This window comes from Pleurodeles waltl, chromosome 9, assembly GCF_031143425.1.
Source record: "Pleurodeles waltl isolate 20211129_DDA chromosome 9, aPleWal1.hap1.20221129, whole genome shotgun sequence".
NCBI classification, from domain to species: domain Eukaryota; kingdom Metazoa; phylum Chordata; class Amphibia; order Caudata; family Salamandridae; genus Pleurodeles; species Pleurodeles waltl.
Genome location: NC_090448.1, coordinates 33,541,459 through 33,555,111, shown reverse-complemented (window position 1 = coordinate 33,555,111; position 13,653 = coordinate 33,541,459). Strand labels below are relative to the sequence as shown.

General features: G+C 45.1%; 1 protein-coding gene across 1 annotated transcript in view; it reads left to right on the top strand.

The window, feature by feature from the left end:
• ARIH2 (ariadne RBR E3 ubiquitin protein ligase 2) overlaps positions 1-12,501 on the top strand; it is a 315,960-nt gene extending 303,459 nt beyond the window's left edge. Inside the window, exon 16 of the mRNA XM_069206208.1 lies at positions 8,978-12,501. Coding sequence (XP_069062309.1) covers positions 8,978-9,049 — 72 coding nt within the window. The 3' untranslated portion in view covers positions 9,050-12,501. The remainder of the gene's footprint in view (positions 1-8,977) is intronic.
• Positions 12,502-13,653: the final 1,152 nt, after the last annotated feature.

Sequence of the window (13,653 nt, the reverse complement as noted above, 5' to 3'; positions counted from 1 at the left end):
AAAAGTCAGGGGGCAACCATGCCAAGGAGGCATTTCCTTACACAACCCCCCCCCCAAACGAAAGAGGATGAGACTAACCTTTCCCAAGAGAGTCTTCATTTTCTAAGTGGAAGAACCTGGAAAGGCCATCTGCATTGGCATGGGCAGTCCCAGGTCTGTGTTCCACTATAAAGTCCATTCCCTGTAGGGAGATGGACCACCTCAACAGTTTAGGATTTTCACCTTTCATTTGCATCAGCCATTTGAGTGTTCTGTGGTCAGTTTGAACTAGGAAGTGAGTCCCAAAGAGGTATGGTCTCAGCTTCTTCAGGGACCAAACCACAGCAAAGGCCTCCCTCTCAATGGCACTCCAACGCTGCTCCCTGGGGAGTAACCTCCTGCTAATGAAAGCAACAGGCTGGTCAAGGCCATCATCATTTGTTTGGGACAAAACTGCCCCTATCCCATGTTCAGAGGCATCAGTCTGCACAATGAACTGCTTAGAATAATCTGGAGCTTTGAGAACTGGTGCTGAGCACATTGCCTGTTTCAGGGTGTCAAAGGCCTGTTGGCATTCCACAGTCCAGTTTACTTTCTTGGGCATTTTCTTGGAGGTGAGTTCAGTGAGGGCTGTCACAATGGATCCATATCCCTTCACAAACCTCCTGTAATACCCAGTCAAGCCAAGGAATGCCCTGACTTGAGTCTGGGTTTTTGGAGCTACCCAGTCCAGAATAGTCTGGATCTTGGGTTGGAGTGGCTGAACTTGGCCTCCACCTACAAGGTGTCCCAAGTAAACCACAGTTCCCTGCCCTATCTGGCATTTGGATGCCTTGATAGAGAGGCCTGCAGATTGCAGAGCCTTCAAAACCTTCCTCAGGTGGACCAGGTGATCCTGCCAGGTGGAGCTAAAGACAGCAATATCATCAAGATAAGCTGTGCTAAAGGACTCCAAGCCAGCAAGGACTTGATTCACCAACCTTTGGAAGGTGGCAGGGGCATTCTTTAAACCAAAGGGCATAACAGTAAACTGATAATGCCCATCAGGTGTGGAGAATGCTGTCTTTTCTTTTGCTCCAGGTGCCATTTTTATTTGCCAGTACCCTGCTGTCAAGTCAAAGGTACTTAGAAATTTGGCAGCACCTAATTTATCAATGAGCTCATCAGCTCTTGGAATTGGATGGGCATCTGTCTTGGTGACAGAATTGAGCCCTCTGTAGTCCACACAAAACCTCATCTCTTTCTTTCCATCTTTGGTGTGAGGTTTGGGGACTAAGACCACTGGGCTAGCCCAGGGGCTGTCAGAGCGCTCAATTACTCCCAATTCCAGCATCTTGTGGACTTCCACCTTGATGCTTTCTTTAACATGGTCAGATTGTCTAAAGATTTTGTTCTTGACAGGCATGCTGTCTCCTGTGTCCACATCATGGGTACACAGGTGTGTCTGACCAGGGGTTAAGGAGAAGAGTTCAGGAAACTGTTGTAGGACTCTCCTACAATCAGCTTGCTGTTGGCCAGAGAGGGTGTCTGAGTAGATCACTCCATCTACTGTACCATCTTTTGGGTCTGATGACAGAAGATCAGGGAGAGGTTCACTCTCTGCCTCCTGATCCTCATCTGTTACCATCAACAGATTGACATCAGCCCTGTCGTGGAAGAGCTTAAGGCGGTTTACATGGATCACCCTCTTGGGGCTCCGGCTTGTGCCCAGGTCCACCAAGTAGGTGACCTGACTCTTCCTCTCTAGTACTGGGTAAGGGCCACTCCATTTGTCCTGGAGTGCCCTGGGAGCCACAGGCTCCAGAACCCAGACTTTCTGCCCTGGTTGGAACTCAACCAGTGCAGCCTTTTGGTCATACCAAAACTTCTGGAGCTGTTGGCTGGCCTCAAGGTTTTTGGTTGCCTTTTCCATGTACTCTGCCATTCTAGAGCGAAGGCCAAGTACATAGTCCACTATGTCTTGTTTTGGCTCATGGAGAGGTCTCTCCCAGCCTTCTTTAACAAGAGCAAGTGGTCCCCTTACAGGATGACCAAACAGAAGTTCAAAGGGTGAGAATCCTACTCCCTTCTGTGGCACCTCTCTGTAAGCGAAAAGCAGACATGGCAAGAGGACATCCCATCTCCTTTTGAGCTTTTCTGGGAGCCCCATGATCATGCCTTTTAATGTCTTGTTGAATCTCTCAACCAAGCCATTAGTTTGTGGATGGTATGGTGTAGTGAATTTATAAGTCACTCCACACTCATTCCACATGTGCTTTAGGTATGCTGACATGAAGTTGGTACCTCTGTCAGACACCACCTCCTTAGGGAAACCCACTCTGGTAAAGATACCAATGAGGGCCTTGGCTACTGCAGGGGCAGTAGTCGACCTAAGGGGAATAGCTTCAGGATACCTGGTAGCATGATCCACTACTACCAGGATATACATATTTCCTGAGGCTGTGGGAGGTTCTAGTGGACCAACTATGTCCACACCCACTCTTTCAAAGGGAACCCCCACCACTGGAAGTGGAATGAGGGGGGCCTTTGGATGTCCACCTGTCTTACCACTGGCTTGACAGGTGGGGCAGGAGAGGCAAAACTCCTTAACCATGTTGGACATATTGGGCCAGTAGAAGTGGTTGACTAACCTCTCCCACGTCTTGGTTTGTCCCAAATGTCCAGCAAGGGGAATGTCATGGGCCAATGTTAGGATGAACTTCCTGAACAGCTGAGGCACTACCACTCTCCTAGTGGCACCAGGTTTGGGGTCTCTGGCCTCAGTGTACAGGAGCCCATCTTCCCAATAGACCCTATGCGTTCCATTTTTCTTGCCTTTGGACTCTTCAGCAGCTTGCTGCCTAAGGCCTTCAAGAGAGGGACAGGTTTCTTGTCCCTTACACAGCTCCTCCCTTGAGGGTCCCCCTGGGCCTAAGAGCTCAACCTGATAAGGTTCAAGCTCCAAAGGCTCAGTTCCCTCAGAGGGCAGAACTTCTTCCTGAGAAGAGAGGTTCCCTTTCTTTTGCTGTGTTGTAGTTGGTTTCCCAACTGACTTTCCTGTTCTCTTGGTAGGCTGGGCCATTCTTCCAGACTCCAGCTCTACTTGTTCACCCTGTGCCTTGCACTGTGCTCTTGTTTTCACACATACCAGTTCAGGGATACCCAGCATTGCTGCATGGGTTTTTAGCTCTACCTCAGCCCATGCTGAGGACTCCAGGTCATTTCCAAGCAGACAGTCCACTGGGATATTTGAGGAGACCACCACCTGTTTCAGGCCATTGACCCCTCCCCATTCTAAAGTAACCATTGCCATGGGATGTACTTTTCTCTGATTGTCAGCGTTGGTGACTGTGTAAGTTTTTCCAGTCAGGTATTGGCCAGGGGAAACCAGTTTCTCTGTCACCATGGTGACACTGGCACCTGTATCCCTCAGGCCCTCTATTCTAGTCCCATTAATTAAGAGTTGCTGTCTGTATTTTTGCATGTTAGGCGGCCAGACAGCTAGTGTGGCTAAATCCACCCCACCCTCAGAAACTAGAGTAGCTTCAGTGTGGACCCTGATTTGCTCTGGGCACACTGTTGATCCCACTTGGAGACTAGCCATACCAGTGTTACCTGGATGGGAGTTTGGAGTGGAACCTTTCTTGGGACAGGCCTTGTCTCCAGTTTGGTGTCCATGCTGTTTACAGCTATGACACCAGGCCTTTTTGGGATCAAAGTTTTTACCCTTGTACCCATTGTTTTGTGAAGAGGCTCTGGGCCCACCCTCCTGTGCAGGTTTTTGGGGGCCTGTAGAAGACTCTTTACTATTTTTAGTTTTGGTTGTCTCATCACTCTTCCCCTGGGGAGTCTTTGTGACCCCTTTCTTTTGGTCACCCCCTGTTGAAGTCTTGGACACCCTTGTCTTGACCCAATGGTCCGCCTTCTTTCCCAATTCTTGGGGAGAAATTGGTCCTAGGTCTACCAGATGCTGATGCAGTTTATCATTGAAACAATTACTCAATAGGTGTTCTTTCACAATTAAATTGTACAGCCCATCATAATTATTTACACCACTGCCTTGAATCCAACCATCTAGTGTTTTCACTGAGTAGTCAACAAAGTCAACCCAGGTCTGGCTCGAGGATTTTTGAGCCCCCCTGAACCTAATCCTGTACTCCTCAGTGGAGAATCCAAAGCCCTCAATCAGGGTACCCTTCATGAGGTCATAAGATTCTGCATCTTTTCCAGAGAGTGTGAGGAGTCTATCCCTACACTTTCCAGTGAACATTTCCCAAAGGAGAGCACCCCAGTGAGATCTGTTCACTTTTCTGGTTACACAAGCCCTCTCAAAAGCTGTGAACCACTTGGTGATGTCATCACCATCTTCAAATTTTGTCACAATCCCTTTGGGGATTTTTAACATGTCAGGAGAATCTCTGACCCTCTTTATATTGCTGCCACCATTGATGGGTCCTAGGCCCATCTCTTGTCTTTCCCTTTCTATGGCTAGGAGCTGTCTCTCTAAAGCCAATCTTTTGGCCATCCTGGCTAACAGGAGGTCATCTTCACTGAGAGCATCCTCAGTGATTTCAGAAATGTGGGACCCTCCTGTGAGGGACTCACTATTTCTGACTAACACAGTTGGAGACAGGACTTGAGGGGTCCTGTTCTCCCTATTTAGGACTGGAGGAGGGACATTGGCCTCCAAGTCACTAATTTCTTCCTCTGTGATGTCATCATCAGAGGGGTTGGCTTTTTCAAACTCTGCCAACAGCTCCTGGAGCTGAATTTTGGTAGGTCTGGAGCCAATGGTTATTTTCTTTATATTACAGAGAGACCTTAGCTCCCTCATCTTAAGATGGAGGTAAGGTGTGGTGTCGAGTTCCACCACCTGCATCTCTGTATCAGACATTATTCTGCTAAGAGTTGGAATACTTTTTTAAGAATCTAAAACTGTTTCTAGAATCTAATTCAAACTTTTAACAAACTTTTAAACTCTAAAAAGACAATGCTAAACAGGGACTTAACACACAAGGCCCTAGCAGGACTTTTAAGAATTTAGAAAAATTTCAAATTGCAAAAATGAATTTCTAATGACAATTTTGGAATTTGTCGTGTGATCAGGTATTGGCCGAGTAGTCCAGCAAATGCAAAGTCTTGTACCCCACCGCTGATCCACCAATGTAGGAAGTTGGCTCTGTATGTGCTATTTCAAAGTAAGGAATAGCATGCACAGAGTCCAAGGGTTCCCCTTAGAGGTAAGATAGTGGCAAAAAGAGATAATACTAATGCTCTATTTTGTGGTAGTGTGGTCGAGCAGTAGGCTTATCCAAGGAGTAGTGTTAAGCATTTGTTGTACATACACATAGACAATAAATGAGGTACACACACTCAGAGACAAATCCAGCCAATAGGTTTTTATATAGAAAAAATATCTTTTCTTAGTTTATTTTAAGAACCACAGGTTCAAATTCTACATGTAATATCTCATTCGAAAGGTATTGCAGGTAAGTACTTTAGGAACTTCAAATCATAAGAATTGCATGTATACTTTACAAGTTATTGACAAATAACTGTTTTAAAAGTGGACACAGTGCAATTTTCACAGTTCCTGGGGGAGGTAAGTTTTTGTTAGTTTTACCAGGTAAGTAAGACACTTACAGGGCTTAGTTCTTGGTCCAAGGTAGCCCACCGTTGGGGGTTCAGAGCAACCCCAAAGTCACCACACCAGCAGCTCAGGGCCGGTCAGGTGCAGAGTTCAAAGTGGTGCCCAAAACACATAGGCTAGAATGGAGAGAAGGGGGTGCCCCGGTTCCGGTCTGCTTGCAGGTAAGTACCCGCGTCTTCGGAGGGCAGACCAGGGGGGTTTTGTAGGGCACCGGGGGGGACACAAGCCCACACAGAAATTTCACCCTCAGCGGCGCGGGGGCGGCCGGGTGCAGTGTAGAAACAAGCGTCGGGTTCGCAATGTTAGTCTATGAGAGATCTCGGGATCTCCTCAGCGCTGCAGGCAGGCAAGGGGGGGATTCCTCGGGGAAACCTCCACTTGGGCAAGGGAGAGGGACTCCTGGGGGTCACTTCTCCAGTGAAAGTCCGGTCCTTCAGGTCCTGGGGGCTGCGGGTGCAGGGTCTCTCCCAGGCGTCGGGACTTTAGGTTCAAAGAGTCGCGGTCAGGGGAAGCCTCGGGATTCCCTCTGCAGGCGGCGCTGTGGGGGCTCAGGGGGGACAGGTTTTGGTACTCACAGTATCAGAGTAGTCCTGGGGTCCCTCCTGAGGTGTTGGATCGCCACCAGCCGAGTCGGGGTCGCCGGGTGCAGTGTTGCAAGTCTCACGCTTCTTGCGGGGAGCTTGCAGGGTTCTTTAAAGCTGCTGGAAACAAAGTTGCAGCTTTTCTTGGAGCAGGTCCGCTGTCCTCGGGAGTTTCTTGTCTTTTCGAAGCAGGGGCAGTCCTCAGAGGATGTCGAGGTCGCTGGTCCCTTTGGAAGGCGTCGCTGGAGCAGGATCTTTGGAAGGCAGGAGACAGGCCGGTGAGTTTCTGGAGCCAAGGCAGTTGTCGTCTTCTGGTCTTCCGCTGCAGGGGTTTTCAGCTGGGCAGTCCTTCTTCTTGTAGTTGCAGGAATCTAATTTTCTAGGGTTCAGGGTAGCCCTTAAATACTAAATTTAAGGGCGTGTTTAGGTCTGGGGGGTTAGTAGCCAATGGCTACTAGCCCTGAGGGTGGGTACACCCTCTTTGTGCCTCCTCCCAAGGGGAGGGGGTCACAATCCTAACCCTATTGGGGGAATCCTCCATCTGCAAGATGGAGGATTTCTAAAAGTTAGAGTCACTTCAGCTCAGGACACCTTAGGGGCTGTCCTGACTGGCCAGTGACTCCTTGTTTTTCTCATTATTTTCTCCGGCCTTGCCGCCAAAAGTGGGGCCTGGCCGGAGGGGGCGGGCAACTCCACTAGCTGGAGTGTCCTGCTGGGTTGGCACAAAGGAGGTGAGCCTTTGAGGCTCACCGCCAGGTGTGACAATTCCTGCCTGGGAGAGGTGTTAGCATCTCCACCCAGTGCAGGCTTTGTTACTGGCCTCAGAGTGACAAAGGCACTCTCCCCATGGGACCAGCAACATGTCTCGGTTTGTGGCAGGCTGCTAAAACTAGTCAGCCTACACAGATAGTCGGTTAAGTTTCAGGGGGCACCTCTAAGGTGCCCTCTGTGGTGTATTTTACAATAAAATGTACACTGGCATCAGTGTGCATTTATTGTGCTGAGAAGTTTGATACCAAACTTCCCAGTTTTCAGTGTAGCCATTATGGTGCTGTGGAGTTCGTGTTTGACAAACTCCTAGACCATATACTCTTATGGCTACCCTGCACTTACAATGTCTAAGGTTTTGTTTAGACACTGTAGGGGTACCATGCTCATGCACTGGTACCCTCACCTATGGTATAGTGCACCCTGCCTTAGGGCTGTAAGGCCTGCTAGAGGGGTGTCTTACCTATACTGCATAGGCAGTGAGAGGCTGGCATGGCACCCTGAGGGGAGTGCCATGTCGACTTATTCGTTTTGTTCTCACTAGCACACACAAGCTGGCAAGCAGTGTGTCTGTGCTGAGTGAGAGGTCTCCAGGGTGGCATAAGACATGCTGCAGCCCTTAGAGACCTTCCTTGGCATCAGGGCCCTTGGTACTAGAAGTACCAGTTACAAGGGACTTATCTGGATGCCAGGGTCTGCCAATTGTGGATACAAAAGTACAGGTTAGGGAAAGAACACTGGTGCTGGGGCCTGGTTAGCAGGCCTCAGCACACTTTCAATTGTAAACATAGCATCAGCAAAGGCAAAAAGTCAGGGGGCAACCATGCCAAGGAGGCATTTCCTTACAGTGTTTCTTTCCCCATAGGACATTACCTCATTAAAGTTGGTACAAGTGTATTCTCTGTATACTTAAACATTTCTAACTTAGAGTACCTACCCAATCACAAAGGTTTTGTTTTTTAAAAAATATATAAAAATGTGATTTATTGTTCTATATTGGTGTGGATCTCCTTATTGAGTGTGTTATTTATTGACTCTGCATGCAACAAATGTCTAACACTCCCCTTTGATTAGCCTAAGCTGCTCGACCACACTACCACAAATAGAGCGCTTGGGATTTTTAAAGAAGGCCCTGTCCACTTCTAAGGGAATCCCTGGACTCCTTACACAGCATACCTCTATGTAAAGAGCCAGCTTCCTACACTATCCAAATATGCTTTACAAAGGCAAGAACAAATTTACTCACATGCCCCAGGACTCATTCATCCAGGAAGAAGGGTGCAACCCTAGTATTCCTCTCAAACGTTGGCAACATCTGCATGGGTGCAACTTGGTCATCCCCACACATCTTTATGAAACACTACTATGTGGCTATCCAAACAGCAAAGGAAGCTCAGGTGTGGAAAAAGTGTGCTTCAGCACCTGTTTGCGAGCTCCTCCACATTTCAGCCCATCTTTCCCGAGGAACCATAGTGCTAAGTAATCAGATGCATAGCATGTGAAACTAGAAAACGATTCATGCTGCAGAATTAAATGATTACTTACCAGTAGTAACTCGCATGTTGATTGCAAATCCTAAATACCCTTTTTTTTAAATAAAAAATAAAAACACCTTGAAGATTTAAAAAAAAGCTGTTTATAAAAAACGAATATAAGAATGTTATATTTCTGAGGTCCTATTAGTTGGTGGAAATTGATTCTAAAACTATGAATCATGGGGGGGGAGCGGGGAGGATCCCTCCTTGGAGAAAAATTGTTACAGTTAAGTACGTTTTCACATAAACCTCTATTGAATCTAGAGTTAAGGCTGTGTATCTTAGGGTACTAGCCCTGGAATCGAAAAGAAGAGAAGATTAGTGATGTTTCCTAATCAACTGATGGGTTAACCCTATTGTTGAACGTCTGAAGTTTTTCCATTATCTGAATGCTCTTTATTTCTCTTTTGATGCATCTTAAAAGTGGTTTTAAGCAATTGTTGATAATATTGCTACATCTCATCTTTATTTCTGTCCTATTGCAGGATTTGGAAAACCAAATGCACATAGCGGAGCAGCGAAGGAGAACACTGCTGAAAGACTTCCATGATACATAAGGGGATGTGAGGGGGGGGAAGGAGCAACATGCATGAGAGGGAGAAAGCGAGACAAACATTGCTGGCAACTGGCCTGTGGTCTGGAGTACAATGGACAACTTTCCTCCGAATTTCCTCCCTAAAAAGCCGCCTCTCCCTAAAAAGTACAAGTTTGTCCTTTTCCTTTTTTTATCATTTTCAGCTTTTTTTCTGCCACAGTAGCTGCCAGATTTCTGAATGGCATCTTTCAGGGGACTTTTTTGGATGGCTGTTAATAGTATTAGATGAATAAAATGTACGTAATTTTCAACGGTTGTACAATTAAACAAAAGACTAGAATAACACAAAAACCCTTTTAAAAAAAATTGAATCGGAGTGTTTTTCTTTATTTTGCGCATATTGTGCTTTTCCATTTTAGTCCTATTTCCTCCATACATCAGCATCCATAAACCAAATTGCCCTTTCTAAAGCAGGTTTCTGGTTCACCTCTGTGGGCTCAGTAGTTTCCAGTACTCCCCTGCAATTGCATGAAGTAAGCAGGTGGTGTACTTACTGCTGTTGGGAGTGTGTTTTGCGCTGGAACTGTTGCTGTGCCTCTTGTGGTGGAAGCTATGGCTTCGACACCGGTAGGATCTTACGCTCGCTTGTAGGAGCTGGAATACTAAGCCTGAGATGAGCTTGTAGATTAGTGGCGAGAGTGCTTGGCATTGTGAGCACCTAGTGCTGCAGGCTGCTCACTTATACACTTACTTTGCTGCATCTGGGTGACTCTAGAATGCTACTCATGGGAAAGCAATGCGCACATTACTATCCTGCTATGATATGTTGATAGCAACAAGAGTAGAAATTCAACATGACATCTTAGGTGAAGCATGTTTTTGTTAATACATAGAGGGTGTTGGTGGATATTACTGTGTTAATTATACCCAGAGTTGGAAATAATACCAGTGATGCCTATCAAGCCTTTCTATTGGTTGATGGGTTCTGAGTGTACATGGGGGTATGTGTTAAACCCATAAACAATTTGCACTTTTTTCATTTTATATTAGCAGATATATTTGCTGACTTTGTGCATTAACATATTGAGTAGATTGAAAAATGTGAAGCAAAGTAGAATAATAATGTTGCTTAATAACTTGACAAAGTTTACATTAAACCTTCTTAGTTCCACAAACACTTTTTTAAACATTGTTTTTTCCACATCCTTTTGTTGTGGTTTTAGCCCCTAGATAAAAAAAAAAACTGTATTGCACAAATCCTGGTACCTGAAAGCTGCATTCCGGACGAGTATGTCTATTTGCTTTAAACTTTCAGAAATGTACCTTTCTAGTCCGATATGTATGTGTAGTTCCTTGCAGGAAATTAAACTTCAGTAAATTTGAGGAAATACACTAATTTATAAATTAATGTATTTTGCTGTCTCCTGCAACAAAACAGCCAAAATATGACTCTGATGTGCTCTTTAGATGAAGTACCTATGAAATTGTGGGCCTGTTTCTAAAGAACATTTCCTGGGGTTACTTTAATTGGGCGGTGTATTTAAGAGCTATTAGCAGTTTCTTTTTGGAATAAAGAATGTGGCAAGAATAACAAATGCCAGTCTGTTTGGCACTCACCACTTTTAAGAATCATTACCTGAGAATGGCAGATGTTTTCATGAATTCTAAGTTTTTACCTACATTGTTTTGCCTTATTTCCAATCCACCGTTCATAATCCTCCTTCCGGTCCATCTACTTCTTGTGAATTTGGAGAATGAGCCTGTGGGAACTTGCTAGCAGGCCATCATTTCATGGAGTTCTCCCTTTAGAGAGAGCCACAATGCTGGGGTGGACACCTTAGTAGGTCTTGTTCATTGATAGGATGGTCTTAGGTAGCAGAAGTATGGAGTTGCCTGATCCCCTACAGTAAGATGCAGGAAGGCTCAAGCTGTGTGCATGCTGTGCATGACCTTGATGGGGGTCATTACCTGCCAGTTCTCCCTTTCCATATTCCAGTATATTCTCCAAACTGTACAAGATTGGCATGACGCATTAGTAATGGAACATAAGCTTTGGCTATAAAAGAAATGCTTAGACGAATGGTTTCAATCTCTACCTATTAGTCGGCACATTTAGTTGTTTCTGTGTTATATACAGGCACCTAAGATATTCATGCAAACAAAGTGGAATGTGGCTGATGGGAAGCTGCCCGCAATCCAGTTGGTATTCATTTGTCAGGATCTGTAGTCACAGGTGCTGCTGGATGTATAGGAAACAAATGCCTAAAGTACCATCAAGGACCCTTTCAAATGAGCAAATCCTACATAGACTACTGCAGCCTGACCCCTCATCTTTAAGATTCTAAGGTTTGTACTGACTGGTCAACTAGCAGCATTTGTTTCACACCTTCACTTGCAGCAGTGTTTTCATTATAAACATTCATTTCATACCTTTCACTTTGTTTGTAGAGACTTGATGTTTTTTTAAAAATAGGCAGTCTTCCTAGAACCTTTTAGTTCATGCCCTTGACTTCTGCCCATGATGGGTTGGAGCTGTGCAAGCAGCTCCTAAGAAGAATAGTAAAGATATAAGTGCTGGTTTGTGTTTGGCAGTCACGCCAGATGGGGAGAGAGCAGTAGTTTATTCAAAACAGGAAGTTACCCCAGTTGAAAAGGGGAGTAATATAACATTTTCTGTTCAGAATATTTTCTTGTCTCATGTCACCCTTTTCTAACAACACTGGGTTATTGGTAAGGAAAAAGCTTGTACTTTCCTCTTCTGTACTTTATGATAAGATCACTTTGTAGTCAATCACCAGAAGAGGCTAAGAGGAGCTCCTTGACCAATATCAAAATTACATTCTGCTGTATGCACAGTGTCTTTGGATGAGCATTTCCTCTTTGCTTTAATGGCTAGAAGTTAATAAATGATCTTCAAAGTTCTTTATTTATATTATTCGGAGGGTAATGTGCGAGGAGGAAACCGGAAGGGGGAAAGTTTGGAGGTTGGTGGTGCAATATACTGAAACTCCATGGTGCAAATGCCTCTCTCGGAGGTCCCGGGGAAACATCAATGTTTCAAATCTCCATGGAACATTAGAAGGTTTCTGTATCATAGTTTTACTTCTTGAAATGTTAGGAGGCGATAACTAAAATTTATTCTATTTTTCGTATTGCTTGTAAATGTACCAATCTTTCACCAATGTACACATAGCTTATTACCTCGGTTTTTGGAGCAATGTAAGATGGAATGTTCACTGTTCTTCAAGAAGTAGCAGGCACTGCCTAGAGAATGTCAGTATTTCTGTAAACAGTGTTACTGTTGGGTTGACTGATTTGCCCTTCATGAAGTCATTGTTGAGCCCTTGGAGCTGGCAGTTGGATTTCTTATGAATGAGGTTTTGGTGGATTATCAGGGAAACAGAACTGCCCTTTATTAAGCATTTGCCATGGTCAAGTGTTTTACTTGAAATAAATTGTAAATTTCTAATGAAACATGAGTTGTGTGTTTTGTACTTTTGGTTTATCTGTAAACTTATGCATCAGGTCCCTTTCACTCGAGTGTCGTGGAATGTCTTGCACCATTATGCATGACGATGAGCACTCTTTGCCCAGGGACATAATGGTAGAGTATTTTAACCTAAGGAACTCCTCACACATAGAGGCATATATATATTTAGCTTTGCAGTGTGAATATTTTCTGGATTTACGTGCTGTGCATTATTCCACCATCCACTGGAGTTCTGCAAAGTAGTAGTAGTACTTTTTGTTTTTTTTTGGTGTCGACGACCTCCACCATTTAGTGCCTGGATCATTCTCTTGTGACGTCCTTTGTCCTCCTCTGAAGCCTTCCTGTTGGTCGCCATCTTCAGATAATTTTTTTTCAGTCATTGGGACTGGAAGCATTGCCGAAGGCTCTTCGAACTGCAAACAAGAAGTTAGAAAAATAGTATTTTCGTTGGGGAAAAAAAAAAGATACAACCACTGAAAAGAGGTACCGGAGAACGAGTGTTCAACGAGTATGTCAAAGTCGTTGTGGAGAGTGCACCGAAGGCACTAAGAGCGAGAGACAAAAAGAGGCACGCTCACTACACCATGCAAGGTCAAAAACAGACTCCATTCCTGCAGGACTTCGGGCTGTCCAGCAACGAAGAAGAAAATGTTGCTGAAGGAAAAGGTTATAATGTCGAGCTATCCATCCTCGCCTTCGAAAAAACAGTTGGTTGTTTAATGTCGTTTTACAAAACCAGCTCTTACAGTGGCCATTACGGATGCTTTCCATTTGGGCTGGAGAGCTCATGAAATCACTCAATGTAAGGGGTGTATGGACGGATCAAGAAGCAGTTCAGCACATCAATGTACTAGAATTAAAAACAGTGTTGCCAGCCTTAAAAGCCTTTCAGGAAGCACTTTGCGAAAAATCAATATTAATGCAAACAGATAATACTGTCGCGTAGGCTCTCATTATCCTAATGAGACTACTGGATTTTTGGGCGGCAAAATCGTTCACAGTGTGGGGGACTAAGTCTAACCCACGGTGAAGGACCCTTGTCACCCCAAATCCGGGTTGAGCTCCGGCTAACTAGCAGTGCCTCATCTCTCCCAAAGGGAAGAGACAATTGGGCAGTCGAGCGCATGACATCTTAG